This window comes from Lissotriton vulgaris, chromosome 10, assembly GCF_964263255.1.
Source record: "Lissotriton vulgaris chromosome 10, aLisVul1.2, whole genome shotgun sequence".
Lineage (NCBI taxonomy): Eukaryota > Metazoa > Chordata > Amphibia > Caudata > Salamandridae > Lissotriton > Lissotriton vulgaris.
Window position 1 is genome coordinate 1,071,659,802 of NC_141698.1, and position 15,119 is coordinate 1,071,674,920.

The 15,119-nt window shown below is 42.9% G+C and overlaps 1 protein-coding gene across 1 annotated transcript in view; it reads left to right on the plus strand.

Annotated features, from left to right (window-relative positions):
* Positions 1-15,119, plus strand: part of NGLY1 (N-glycanase 1) — a 421,608-nt gene that overhangs the window by 115,855 nt on the left and 290,634 nt on the right. The window contains exons 4-5 of the mRNA XM_086942132.1: positions 3,751-3,913; positions 12,203-12,422. Coding sequence (XP_086798258.1) covers positions 3,751-3,913; positions 12,203-12,422 — 383 coding nt within the window. The remainder of the gene's footprint in view (positions 1-3,750; positions 3,914-12,202; positions 12,423-15,119) is intronic.

Consider the following 15,119-nt stretch of genomic DNA (forward strand, 5'->3'; position numbering starts at 1 on the left):
GTGTACTAAGTTCCTGCAAGCCAGGACCGCAGTACCAGTGTTCTTTCCCCAAAACAAGACCCCTGGTCACTTGAACCCCAAGTGGCAGGCCTTTAGCACCTCAGTAAGTCCCTAGTAAGTTGTAGCCCTGGTACCTATGGCTTTGGTACTGAATTGGTCCCCTAAGAGCTGCATCATAGCTTGTGCCGCTCAGCACCAAACTCAGGCAGAGTGCTACTGCAGACTGCGAGGCATGGTGTTCTAAAAAGTTAAAACACAACATGACACATACTTGTGTGCCCTGTTCTCTTAAACACTGCATGTAATATTTGTAAGTCACACCCTACAGCAGGCCTTACAGCTCTAAGGCAGGGTGCATTATAAAAGGAGTGGACAAAGAAGACTGCTGACCCAAGACCCGAGGAGCACGACTGAATTGGCGCCACCCCTGACCGCCTGTCTGCTGCACCCAACTCTTGTGGAGCAACTGACTTGTCCTGCAGCTGTGCAGATCTCAAGAAGCCAGTGCTTCGCTAAGCTCCATAGAGATGAGCTACTACCCTGCAGCCGCAGGCACCAAAGGAGCAAGACCCAGTACACCAACCTGCTGCTCATCGGGACTGCCGACACAACCTCCGCCCAGGAAGTGCTCCTACAGCTCAGATCCGTCCTCCCTCCAAGTTTGGGGACACCAGGACCGACTGGAGCCGCACAACTGCAATATTTGGGGTACCAGACACCTTGCAGCAGCCAAAGGTTGTTGTCCAGTCTCTGAACTACCAACGAAGCTAGACCTGCACTTCGAGGGTCTTCAGGGACAGTGAAACCCATACTGAGAGTTACCCAGCTGTCTTGTTTGCCTCCCTGTGCAGAAACCAAAGACACAGAAGTGAATCTGTGACTCCTGCTACCCAGCACCTCAAAGCATCTATGTACCCGCACGCCCGAGTTCAAGGGAGGTGATGGTGTCAACAGGGTTCCCAGGTCTACAAGAGTTAAGCATATCCATGGGTTTACCCAGACTGCACATCAGTCGCTGCCTAAAGCAGCCCCCTCCAACCGCAAGTAACTCTAGCACCAGATCAGACGCCAAAAGACACCAATGCATCAGTGGCCCTCAGCCTTAGGAGAAGTGGATCAAGGATGTCCCTGTGTGCCAGAGGATCTTATGGGGTTGAGCCCCATTGTAGGTTCCCCCAGTTCCAGCTTGCAACCTTTCTCTCACCGGACCATTCTCCCATTGAAGTGAAAGGGACACCCAAAACCATAACAGCTCTGCACCTGGACGCCCCAGAGCCTCCTGAGGTGACCTGTTGGTGTGTCCTTGGACCTTGCCCCATACTTTATGTAAGTGCAGAAGAACCGTCCCTCGCTGTTGTCGCGTTCTAATCTAGGACCCTGATCGATACTGTGACCTTATGCCCCGATACGGCTATAAATCCATTTATTCCCTATATTGGCATAACCGATCAAATGCAATATTCAGAAACTCGTCTCTGGCCTCACACGAACAGAGCCACATTTCAGAATCGCTTCCTCTGCAACTTCCTTTGCAGCTCATTAGTGCAAATGACATAGCAGAAGTTACTATCTAAGATTCCTAGATTAACACTCCGAGTTCTTCAACAAGATAAAAACTCAGCAACCTGGGAAAGCCCTGCTTGCTATGTTTTGATTAGTAATAGAACTCTAATGAGCACTGATAGACGATCACTTCCTAGTGACATCTTTATTGACGTCTTATGTCCAAAAACTTACGTCAAACAAGGCACCTTTCAGGTATAAATATTACCAACGTTGCCTTAAGCAAACGCTGCTGTCATGCTGAAGCTATCGCTGTCAAGCTAATGCTGATACTATCGCTACTGCTATCGCTGCTAACGAGCGAACGATGGTGTGGTGAACACAGGAGCTGAACAGCGTCCCCCTGCAAGAGCCCAGCAGATGCAAGCTGCCCGCGGACGCTGCCCCTCCTCCTCCTCCTCCTCCTCGACGCGCTGAGAGACGCTGTCTTTTCTCATGCAGAGAAATCCAGCTCCGGCGTTTCCAGCCTACTCTTTCGAGTGACTGGGATATCGAGTTCCCTGAAGGAGATACCAGACCTCCAGCATTCTATTCCAGAGGTATGGTGTTGACTAAAACCTTAGAGAATTCTTGAAGCAAACCTTGGCAAAACCAACTTAACTTAAAGCTACTTACTTACTCCCCTCCCAAGTATTAGGCTTAGTTCAGGTACACTGGGGTAGGCGTAGTTAGAAGCACCAGTTGAGTATTTTAGCCTAATGTATATATGAATGTATATATGTTTTATTCATTTTAAACCATTGTATGGCTAAGAAACCATATCAATGCTTTTACAGTATTATTTCGCAATACTCATCTTACTGGACGTAATTTTTATAATAACAAGTCTTGCAATTGTGGCAATTCATTTCTCTTGTACGAGAAGAAAGACTGTTCAATAAACAATACCTTTTATTGACAACGCCCGTCTCTCTATTCTCTACATATTGTGAAAGTAATCTGCACAACAACTGACTGAGTAAAATAACTGTCTATTGTTCACACGACTCTAGAGATTGACTCTTATCTGAGAAGCAAAGTTGTCATGTTGCACGGTTGTTGGAAAACTGAATCCCTTCTTGGCTGTGCCAAGGAAGCTGATCACTTCCTATTCACACTCTGTTCATCACCACCCCCTTTTCTGAATCGTTTTTGGCCACTATAGGTGTGGCAGGGTATACTCGGACATGAGTCCCTTTCTCACTGCTCCATCAGGATTCAAGCAAGCCGGGCCGAAGACGGCTGAAATGCCAGAAACCGGTCCCCGGTAGCTTGTCTCCTTTCTGGTGAAGAATTGGCTTGGTAGTTTAGTCTGCCCTGTTCCCATGATGCACTGGGCCAGGGACAGACTGATTTGCATATAGCCAGGTTCTGAGCTGGGATGGGGCAGTGAGATAAATAACGGTGATGGATCAAGCCCTGATCTTTGGACTGGGTAAGAGTGGTCTGCTTAATTCAGACACTCTGTTCATCACCACCCCCTTTTCTGAATCACTTCCTATTCAGTCAAAGTTTCCAGTGACCTCTGAGCTAGTTGGTAACAAACCCAATTAAGTTTAGCATAGTCAGTAGAGGCCTGGAAGATCCGCACTTCTACGTCGATACTACTGTTTGTTATTCCAATGCGCAGGGCCTATTGGGAAAATAGGAACTGCACTACACTGTTAAGTGCCCGGATACATGTTTTTCCTCCATAGGATATCATTACCGATCCAGAAATAGAAAAATGTAAAAATTCATAACTCTAAAAATACAGGATTCCGATGATCTTGATATCTAAATTTATATAACAGGGTTATTTTTATAAATTTGTGTTGATTTCTTTGAGTGGTTCTCTTTTACTGCCTTTGTGTACGCAATAAATGCTTAGCAATTGAGAGCATTTGGGGTGTAATTTCTGCCTATGTAATTCCTTTGGGCTTTATCTGGACTCCCTGCACAGTGTACCTCATTTTGGTGCTCTATATAGAGAGCCAGGTTCTTGCAGTCCTTGCATAAACCATTTTAGCCATGAGTCTGTTGCTCCCTTATATACATTGTGAAAAGGTCACGGAAATGCTCTGCCGTAATTAAAAGACATCTCCATTCGATTGTACTGTCGGCTGTGTACCAGTTGCACACTTGAGTTCTCTTCACTCTTCATGTGTTACAAGGGCATTTATTTGAAGCACTGTGTATCATAACCTTCTCTGTATTTTTTCACCCTAGGCCTCGGAAATGAAGTTCTTTAAAACCCTACAATCAAACTTTCAGCACGTGCTGATGTACGAAAGTCCCATCCTCCAGAGCAAGGCTTTAGCTGTCATCCCAACTCCGACTTTGAAAAGTAAAGCCTGTGAATCACTGATGAAGGCTAAAGAAGTTGATAAAGGTAACCCATTGGGATGTGTGTGAATTAATGGAAAACGATGTCCGATGAAGTAAAGCACTGAAATAAATATCCCAGACAAAACTGTTTCTGAAAGGAAGACGTGCCGCCATTTCATTTACACTTGATACTATGCATTCACAAGCCAATTTCGACCAAAAAGACATTCTATAAATTGGTTTCTACGAAAAGGTAACTGCCAATCATTCGGAAAATTTCCATTAAACAGTTTAGATGAAATGGTGTCTCAGTAATGATATTCCATGTACTTGTTTCCTAAGAAATCGCATGCAACCAACTCATTGGTTGTCTCTCGTCTGACAGAAACTGTGTAGTGCATTTTAACTTAGGGGTTCTTCCGTAATAACATGAACAAGTCATTTCAGAGAGTTTGATTGTGTATTTGCCATAGTTTTCTTTTCAACCTATGGCATTGATTCTTTGTGAGTATACATTTTAGGTTATGCTACAGCAGTACACAACACTGCCACGTGAAGTACTGTGTGCGCTTATGGTGACAACACTTGATTCATTGCATCCAGTTCTGAAGGTTGCTGCTTGAGGATTGTCTGCAAAACTGGCGGCCATTCTTGTAGATTGTCACCCCATAGAGGTCACATTTAGTTTATTGCGTTCACTTATGAAACTATTATCCAATGTATTGTCAGATTCTGTGGACTGACCCTGTAGTACTGTGCCAAACTCTGGAGGCTAAATTCTGGGTATTAAGAGTTCTTGATCTAGACATCACTTCTTCAGTGGTATCTTAGTGTGGTTCTAACCCTCCAATTTTCACTACTCAGAGCTGCTAATTCACCAGGTGAAAAACTGCGTTTGGCATTCTCTATATTCTGCTCTGCCTAACCACATCTACTTCTAGAATGTTCTCTTGGCATTTGTTTTTGTTTATTTGTAAAGTAAAACAAATCACCCTGTGTGGATTTCAGAGTGATTTATGAGATTGCTAAATATAAAGAGTTTAACCCATTGATGAAGAATCAGAAGTCTTATCTGATAACGGTGGATGCCTGCCATCAGCCGCTGCCCAAAAGATGAAAATCCTAAGTGCTTAAAGTGATGAAGGCTTGCTGGTCATAGGTCTCTGAATATTCAGGACTTCAAGAAGCAACTATTTGACGAGGATTGGATTATCTGGGGGCTAGGGTCTGGAAGGATTTTCTGAGCTTCATTATGTAGTGGGGTAAATTCCACGGGAAGGAGCCGTGAACGTGAAAAAAGATTGACAACTAAATTTCTTTTATCTGGTCAGTTAGACGTGTTGGTAGACTTGAGGCTTCTGTGATTTGGCCAGGCATAATCAGTTTTGCGAGGTAGATTGGTGATTAAGCATGTAGTGCCTTATACAATAGACCGTTTTGAAGGTCCCTGTTTCTTTTACTGTCAGCCGATGGTGCAATTTCAGTGCCATGATGTGGGTATTACATTAAAACCAAAGATGAGCTGCATTGTTTTGAAAACTTTGGAGTTTTGAGAAAAATGAGTAGGGTGAGGCGTGTGCACAAGTCGTTTCATTGTTCTAGTCGGGATATGACCATAGTGATTATCATCAAGATTTTGTCCGAGTAGAGTAATGGTAGAAAACCTTTCAGCAGGTTTAGTTGGGGAAATGCAATTTTAGAGGCCGAGTTAAATTGAAATAACGGATCGCTATGAAAAATTACACTGGAGTTATAAACTTTGTTCACATAGTTGAAGCAGAGCTCAGTTTTTTAGGCCATGATAAAGGGAAGAGGGTATGGTCGACAGGACCAGGATTTTAGTTTTATCATTACTGAGTCAGACAGTTATACTTCATCCGGTTGTGGACCGGTGTAAGATTGTTATGTAGGTTTGGGAGATTGGCAGGTTCGTCAGGATAGAGGTGAAACTGTGGCATCCACATGCTTGTGTTAACCTGTCTTCTAGGAGTCGAATATAGTAACGAGGTAGCTGCGTAAACTTTGAACACAGTTAGTAAAATGACAGAACCTTGGAGAATGCCAACCTGTATATTGGCTTTTCAAGATTGGCATGGGCCAAGTTTGACTTGATGGGAGGCTTTATTTTGAGAAACCATGCCCGTGCAATTCCTGCGATGTAGGCCAAAGTGGACAATATTTTGATTAATACTCAACAGTTTGTGTTTTCGAAGGCAGTATACAGGTCCAACAGGCTGAAGGCTTAAAGGTGGTCCTGGTTGCCAGAGTTGAAAAGTCCTTCCCTCATGTTTAGGAAAATGTTCTGCGTGCTGCAATAGTCTGAAGCCTGGTTGAAGATTTTGGCATTGCAGATGTTCTGAGAAGGCAGTGAATCCTTGACTGAGGTCAGGATATTGCTAATGTGTTATTTCGGAGTTTGTAACTTGCTCACAATTTGCAGATGCACAGGTGGCTATAGGAGAGCAAGGACCTACCTCCACAATGTTTGTGATTGAGGTGGTGATGTGACCCCGTATAGGGACAGTTTTTATGTAAAGAATGACGGAACATTGTTACAAAGGTATGTTGTGGAATCTGCTGTGCTAGAGGATGAGCTAGGAGAATCATTTCCTTATAGTTGCAAAACAGATATTTAGTCATTTTTGAAGAATCATCAATAAGTGCTTGAAACCAATCCTTCTTTGCTGTGTCACAAGCTGATTTGCAGCCTTTGAAGTATGCCCGTCAGTCTGAGATGACCATGGATTTTTAGCCACTCTGCCTAGACTTTTTAGTTGGTAGAGGTTATCCGTGTACCAGTTATTAATAATCAGGGGGCACAAGACAAAATGGGAACCAGAGTAGAATGCCAGCAGGTGCATCCAGCATTGCTCAGGTGAGTACGTCGGCCTGTATTTCGTTCATGTTTCTCAAAACAAAAGATGACCAATGTAATGTATTTAGGGATCTTAGATTGGGTGTCAAGCTTACTGTAAATGTAGAATTTTCGAAGAGACTAGAAAGGTGAGAACTGAATGTAACAAGGGAAGGGGAATGCAAGCTCGGGGATGTGATAGCAGTAATTGTAAACGGGCTGCTGAAAGTACAAAAAAACGAAGTTTGCCAAAGCAGATTGTAGCATGATTTATAACTGAGATTTACAATCTACCGTTCCTGGGCCTACTAAGTAACAGGTCAAGGAGAGAATCAGCATAGTTTTTTAATTTGAGGCCCTACCTGAAGGTCAAGTGCTGGCAAACGAGTGCAGTTAAAAAATTATGGCCAAGTCACTGTAGATTAAAACGGAACCCTTACCCCTCTCAATCAAGAAGGTCATCAGTGGCTGATGTCAAAATTGACTAAGCATGCCCTTTGCAAAGTCATGAGTTGCACTGCAACGATATGGTACACAGGACAAGATAAGAGTGCCCAAACACTCCTCAGGCAGGCACAGAAGCTGCACGACTCGATCACTAGACCCAGAAAACTCATCTTGTGGATGAATCTCAACCTCTGACACCAGTTCTTAGCTGTGAGTGTTGGGTGGAGGTAATGAGAGTAGACCAACACATGAACATTCGCCCCAGTTTCTTGCTCTACTACTTTTGACACTGTATAATGAACCAACATATGACCAGCTACAGTGCTGGAAACAAAACCAAGGCCTGCAGGAGGCAAGGAGAAGACACTGGCTGTTTCTGCTTCTTTGGCAGGAAAGGAAAGTGAAGATGGCTATGTAAGGGAAAATTGGGAGCAACACACACCGGAAGCCAGGAAAGACCAGAAAATAACTGGTACTGATGAATTAACTGCCCATATGCATTTACAAAAAAAAACATTTTTCAAAAACATATTTTTTGAATTGATATTACCATAGACGTTTGATGTATTGCTAACATATAATTTATTGTGATGTTCCATATGTATGTGTGTGGTTTCTCATTAGGAAAATGCCTGTTGTGCAGGTTTGTGCATGTGCAGCACCGATTTGGAATAGTTTAGATTTGTCAGTGCTTATGCCATCATTCAGCAAGCATTGACTAAGCCAAAATATCAGTGAGCCGTGTATTTGGTGTGGGGATCAAGTTTGGACAACATCCTGCACTTGGGACACAGGGGCAGAACAATGATCGGCGAGAGGGGACGACAACACAACAGATAGGTTACCAAAGGCCCTCTTGTTATAGTCCGAAGTGTCTTTCTTAAAATGGTGTTGCCTTAAGGACCACCCATCCAGCCAATGGCTATTAAAAAAATAATAACAACAAAAGCAAGAGTGGATTCCATAAAAGGGTTGCAGGCTGCAGTAGTCCACCCTTTCACAAATCTAAGGAAGCCGTTCTTCCAAGCAAAGACGGAAGTTTGTTTTGGGGGTTGTCCAGCAAGGGAAAGTCATAAGGCCTTAATTTTAATTCAGCTTGAACATGGCAAACCATACTTTCTGTGATTAGTGGTGCTTGAAGAATATGGTCAAACATGGTTCTTTATGATAGAATTTCGAAATTTCATGCACGATTGTGTCAATTTCTATTGATTAACTGTTAGCTTTGATGGAGCAATTGACACAGTAGTGTTAACCCACTTTTCTGATATATTACATTCTCTCCTGTATATTTCGCTTGATGTTCCACCCTCCTCATCATGGTGGTTCGATTTTCTGTTTGAATATGTTCAAATAATTCTGAAGCTTGCGACATGTGAGAAGAGATGCTGCCACTGAAGACCACGGGTTTTAAACAGTGTCACTTATGTCAAAAACAGATGTTGGTCACGGATCTGACCAATAGCGTGTTCCCTTATGCATTTGCTAGCCATCAGTAAACAGGAGACCAAGACTGTTGTATCCCGGTGGGGACACTAGCCCATGCCCAGCGGGCCGCTCCAACTGCCCCCTAACAATAATCACTGGGGGCTAGTGGGGTGGAGCCAGGCTTGGGGGATCGCCCTCTGAGTGGATTCTCCAGAGCTCCACTAGAAAGAGACAGTGCTAGCAGGGGACATTGTTTCCCTTCCAACATTGCCTCTCCCATGTTGATCTGATTTTGGGACAGGTTATGACCCTGGCACTGATTAAAAGTGAAAGCAGCCCACGCCATTAGCTCGCAATTTGCTACTCTACTCATGCACTCTTGGTAGTACCCATATTCCTTTCGAAACAGAGCAGGCAAAGTTTCTTTCTCGTTACTCAATCCTTATACCAGTATGCCATATACACGAGTTTGCCTATGTGGGAGCAGGGTGAGCTGTGTACCTGTGAGTGCACTTTTTAGCACCTTCAAGCCAGAACCATTAGTATTTCCAACAACTGTTATTTGAGCAGTGGATGAAACTCTGCTCCTTGTACACACTAGCCATGTGGATCGTTTCTAAATCGATCTACTTTCTAGCTCTCAGTCTCACATTGTTGATTTAGTGACATTGCGCCATTTACAAATAAACGCCACATCATGCGACTCTTGGGTAAAAAATAAATAAATCACAAGCGACCTTTCTTTTTTGACAGTGCCAGTCCTAGCAGACAATGTCAAATGAGATCAAAGCATAGAACGGAAACTTCAGGGCATGCTCCTTAAAGGGGTTGTGACCATCTCTATATTTCATTTATCTAAGCATGGCAGCTGGGTAAACATCTTTCAATTGGCATTAAATGGAAACCCATCACAATTATGATAAAAGACGTACATGATTTAGGGTGCACAGCTGCCAAACCCCCCATCATGTGGCGCCTTTATTTAGTTCTGGCTTTTTAGCCTACAAAACGTAGCATTCTGGGACTTTTAGTTCTCTGTCCCATTACTGCGTCACAGCTAGCAAATTGCGGCTGGCATCTATGATACGACGGCAGTTAGCAGCAATGAGGTTCACTGCTTAAGGGTCTTGCACACCCCAGCTTCGCCCTGAATAGTAAGCTGTAAAAGAAACGTTTCTTACATTAAATTTTGCGGTCATTAACCGTCACCATAAACACATTTGTCAACTTATTATTGGCACAGTTAATATGATTCCATTGATTAGGTGCATCTTAGAAAACCAGTTACTGGTGCAATAAAGGATTACATGCATGAGTAGCTTATCCATTCCAGGTTTATTCTGTGCATTGTGAGTTTTGTAGCCCCGGTTTGTAATGGGTCAAAGAGGAATATAACTCACAGAATAAAGATAAAAGCCTGGACAAGAGTAGCCAATCATGCATAGCCCTAAGAAACGATAGAGCTCTGCTAGGACAGATGATTTCTCAACCTCAGAAATATAAAAGGTGCTGACCTACCGATCATGGACAAATCGAAGAAGTGAGTGCAATGCTGCATGAGCTATATGGATTGACACAACATATTTTAAGGGATAACTCTTTCCATCACTCTAGAGAGGAATGGGCAATATCTCTTGGAGCGGATTACATTCAAAATAACATTTTTTCCAGTTTAGTCATGAAGCCTTAGGTTGTGCCAAAAAAAACTATGTGACTGGTTACTCTGTATTAGTGTTTGCTTACTAACATATTCATACCTGGGAAGTAATAACTTGCAAAAACCAAAGACATCCAAACTGTGCAGGCTGAAGCAGCCAATGCCAGAAAACTAGTGTTTAAGTGGTGCGTCTGCATCTTCCCTGCAACACCTAGTAGTTCTGAGGTCCAAGAACGAAAATGAAATTAAAAAAGTGTCTAACACATCACATTAAAGCTTTAAGAACTTGACACACCTAAACACAGACGATGTTGGCAAGCATGCATTTGACTGCATTTTTTAAGGCATAGCTGAACATAAGTGCAATTTTTGAATTGTTAATTATGTTTAGAACTTCCAGTTTTATAGAATAACTGTGAACAATATTTGTCATTCGGGGGCTCATAACTACTTTTTTTCACAATAAACAGATCAGACATATGGTAAAAAAAGGGAAAAAGACGGCTGACTATACAGTTCTGCACCTCATGCCAGTTCTGAAATCCAATGTCCCACGTAAACAGCCCTGGCATCAACCGTCTATTGTTGCCACTGTGCGTCAGATCCTCCAAACTATAGTTATTCGGGCCTGCGTAAGAGAAAGAAGTCCAAAGATCACTAGATTCATTTTGATAAGATTTCTTTCATTTCGTTTTCAAAAATGAGAGTAATTTACAGTCCAACCAACGAGTTTCGTTCTCCATCGCCACTTTTCGCGAAAACTGGCATTTGACAAGTTTATGGCATATTATAGCCGATGGGAACAACTTCCTTTATAATCTTAATGGACCTGCATGAGGACATTTCCTTTTGTTAGTGTCGATTCCACTCTTAAATACGAGGGGTGCCTGTTTCTAATTTTCGATTGAATTGGGTAGAACCCGCCAAGAAGGCTTATAAACTTTTTACCTTTTTGGCAACGCTATATTTATATAAGTACCATCATTGCGAGGATCCTTCTACCATTCTGATGGTCTTCTGCAATTCTACAGCACTTATGTACAAGATATTTCTTATTGGGAACCTCTACTTGGAATCGACCAAACTCTTTCAGGAATAATCGTGATATTGACTGATTTCTTTAATGCAACGTACAAAGCGGCGTTTCATGACTTTTAAGCCCTGATGAAGTTCTCCGATGGAGAACGAAACGCGTTGGTTGGACTGTAAAGAACTCTCATTTTTTAAAACAAAATAAAAGAAATTTGATCATCTAGTGATCTTTGGACTTCTTTCCCTTACGCACGCCCGAATAACTATAGATCAGACATATGGTGCCTGACCTGTTTCCCCATGAAGCAGTGAGGCTTTTACAGCTTACCATAACCAACTCGGGCACCCATGTAGTGCATAGTTGATGCACTACATGGGTGCCCGAGTTGGCTCGGCTTACCCACATGTGTGCTGCTGTCTGTCTGAGAATCCAGATTGAGGATTTTGTAGGTCTCTGATAGTCACACTACAGCCAGGGGCTCACCCACATGCGCATCATGCCAAAGGGACACCAACCTGGCAGAAGGTCCTTCTAAGCCTCTATTCCCCTGCACATTTACACAATCTCTGCTTGGTGATGCTGCTTCACTTGCCTGCCCGAGACTGACTAACAGTGCAATGGACGGGGCACTTGTCTTCGGCTTTTCACCAAACTTAGTCAGCACTTAAAGGGCACACTGTTAACTCTGCTGAGCTGTGAAAAATCGGCCAACATGCAAGGATGAGGTATTTTATTTAAACGAGTGAGCCTAACTCTTGATGTGTGGCACATGGCTGCAGCTGTAGGGCCAAGAATTAAGTAATGCCAGTCCCGGTCTTTACATTTAATGCTCAGTTTTGAAAATGTCGGCCTGGAGATCTGTAAAAGCGATCTCTTCTCTCCATTTACTGCTCTTCTACAGATTTTATCTTACAGAGTTTTTGCTCTTTTGCAGATTTCAAGGCTGATGAGGCTTACTTCCTGCTGCTGGAGCTTTTGCATTGGTTCAAGAATGACTTCTTCCAGTGGGTGGACAGCCTACCGTGCATACAGTGTGGGGGGCAGACGCAGACCAGGGAAGCTTTGACCCCATCTGCCGAAGACCTGAGATGGGGAGCCACACGAGTCGAAAATCACTTCTGCGATACCTGCAAGTTCAGCACCAGGTTTCCCAGGTAAATAGAAGCTGCTGTGCACGGAAGCACTCTGTCTTTATGTTGACCCCTTGAGTTAACATCATGACTGGAGTTATTCTCACACTTGGTAAATGTGTGGCACTGATTCTGACAAGGTGATGCTATTGCCATGGTGTGTAGTTAAGCAATGTTGTCTTTGGGTGAATGCACATCCAATGGAAATGGAGGATTTACATTGGAGATCCAGGGGCCTATGCATTTTTGCCTAGGCTCTAAGCTTTAGCTACCTATTTTTTTTAGAGTATTTTTGGAAACTGGCCTCAGCGGTCAGTGAAGAGCCGTACCGAGCAATAGTGACAAGTGACTTGCATTGTGTTAATAGAGATGCCGTGGCTGTATATTCTGAAACGTTTAGACGACAAACTTTTTTTTTATTTTTTATTATTAAGTGTGATCTTTCCTTAGGTGTGATGGAGAATGGGACAGTTTGCGCAGGAGGTATTCTAATTCTTTTTTTTATGTAGTTTAATTTTTATTGTTTTGTTTGTTGTTTTTGGTCTACGTGGATAAGAGCCTCCTACTTGTATGTTCTTTGATTCTGTTTCATTTTAAGTTTGACAATGCTGCAAATATTGCCCAACATGTGGATTTTACATCCTAGCCAGTGTTATGTTATTATGTTAATATGACTTATATAGCGCATGAATCACCCCCGAATGCCGCATTTCAGTGCTAAGTAAAGGTACAGTCAAACACAGAACACCATCCATAAAACAGCACCATTTTAAGAGTTTTCCTAAAACTGACAGTCATAAGTTCGGACATGAAGTGGCAGATTGCTCAATTAAAACTGTGCCAAGTAGGAAAAAAAGATCTCCTCCCACCACATCTCGTCAAGCAAATTCAGGGAACTGACAGAGCTTTGTCTTTAGAACATAAGTTCCAGGTAAGACACTAAAGTTTCTGGTCTAAGTAAGCAGGTCCGTTGCCCATTAGGGATTTATAGGTCACACAGCACATTTAAAAAAAGACCCTTTCTTAATGGGTAACCAATGTAGTGATCCTAATAAAGGTTCGGAGGCAGGGTCGGCAGGAAGATTCCAAACAAACCGATGGACGTGTTTTGGACCACTTGCATTTTCACTAATAAAGTCTCATTTGCCACGGCAAGCAAGGCTTTGCGTAGTCCAATTTACAAATAATCAGGGCCTGGACTAAAGTTGCCCTGGATGAGGGTGGAAGAAAAGGGAAAGCCTTCTTCAGCAAACATAATTTGTAAAAACAGTTGTTGCTAATGGCAGCAACATGGTCTTTCAAAGAAAGTGACGGACCGTTTTTATGCCAAGGTTTTTGACCACCTGCTTAGCCGAGGGGGCCAAGCCAAGATTAGACAGCCACCAGTCTGGAGTCTAGAATATTTGGGCTTTGCCAAATAACATAATTTGTTTTGTCGTCATGTGATGTAGGCAGTTGCCAGCCATCCATTCTGCTATGGCCTTCATTGCATTGGAAAACTGCCCCGTTACTGTCTCCCCATTGTTATCAAAGGAGATCATCAACTGTGTATCATCAGCATATGATATAATATCGAAACCAAAGGCTCTGGCTATGGAAGCAAGGGGGCTATAGGGCTTAAACAAGAGCCCTGTGGCACCCCCTTACCAATTAAAGTACAAGACATAAAGGTGCCTTATGATTTGTCTGCGTTCTGTTAACGGGCTCTTGAAACCACTACAAGGCACACCCAGAAATGACAATCTCATACAGCCTTTGAATCATCCTTGAACGAGACACAGTATCAGAGGCAGCAGATAGGTCTAATAATACTATCATGGCAGGGGTCTACTAAAACTAGCATGGTAGAATGGTAGGGGTTCCTTTGTCTAGAGAAAGTTGAATGAAGTCCGTGACTGCAACCAAGGCAGTCTCGGTACTATGAGCTGCCCTAAACCTCGATTGAGATGGGCCGAGAATCTTATTGAGATGGGCCGAGAATCTTATTGGCTTTTAAGTCGGCTGAAAGTTGTGTATTTATTAGAGCCTCCAGAGATTTACCTAAAAGTGTTAGGCATGAGTGTCCACACCCAACCAGTGATGTTGTTCGTAAACTGCACCACACCTCAAGTGTTGATTATATACCAAATTGCCAGGATGTAATAAGAGGGTCCTCTCCTGCCTCCCTTTGAGGCTGAGGCAGCATTTAAAGGCAGTCATTGAGATGAGCAGAAATTTCGCAAATATTGGAATGGAGCTGGTGCGTTCCAGCCAATTGCAGTGAGGTACAAAATATTTCCAAATCTGTTTGAGGACTTCGAGCTGCAGTAAGGAACATACATTTTGCTGAAACATAAGGGTACTCGCAGTACTTCAGCTTGAGACTACTTTGAGTGGTGCCGCAGAATTGCTTCCGAGGTTATACTTTTTCTTTTTAACCAAAGTAACAATGCACAGCCTATGGCTGTGGACTGCTGAGTGTTGGCCACATTTGGTGTGATTCTGTTCAGCGTTTTTTCTGTTTTGTTGTCTAATTTTCTCTATGAAAATTGCATGAGGAAAATATTTTTTTTTGAACCCTTCCTTTTTCTGGGCCCCTGCTTGTTAGACCATCCCAAAACCTTCTACAAAAGTGGATAAACCTTGTTTTTGGAAAATTTTGTGAGGATTTGTCAAACTGTGCCAAAGTTATTAGCAAAGCCAAAAGGTCCGATTTGCTTTTAATTACACAGTGGGGACTGT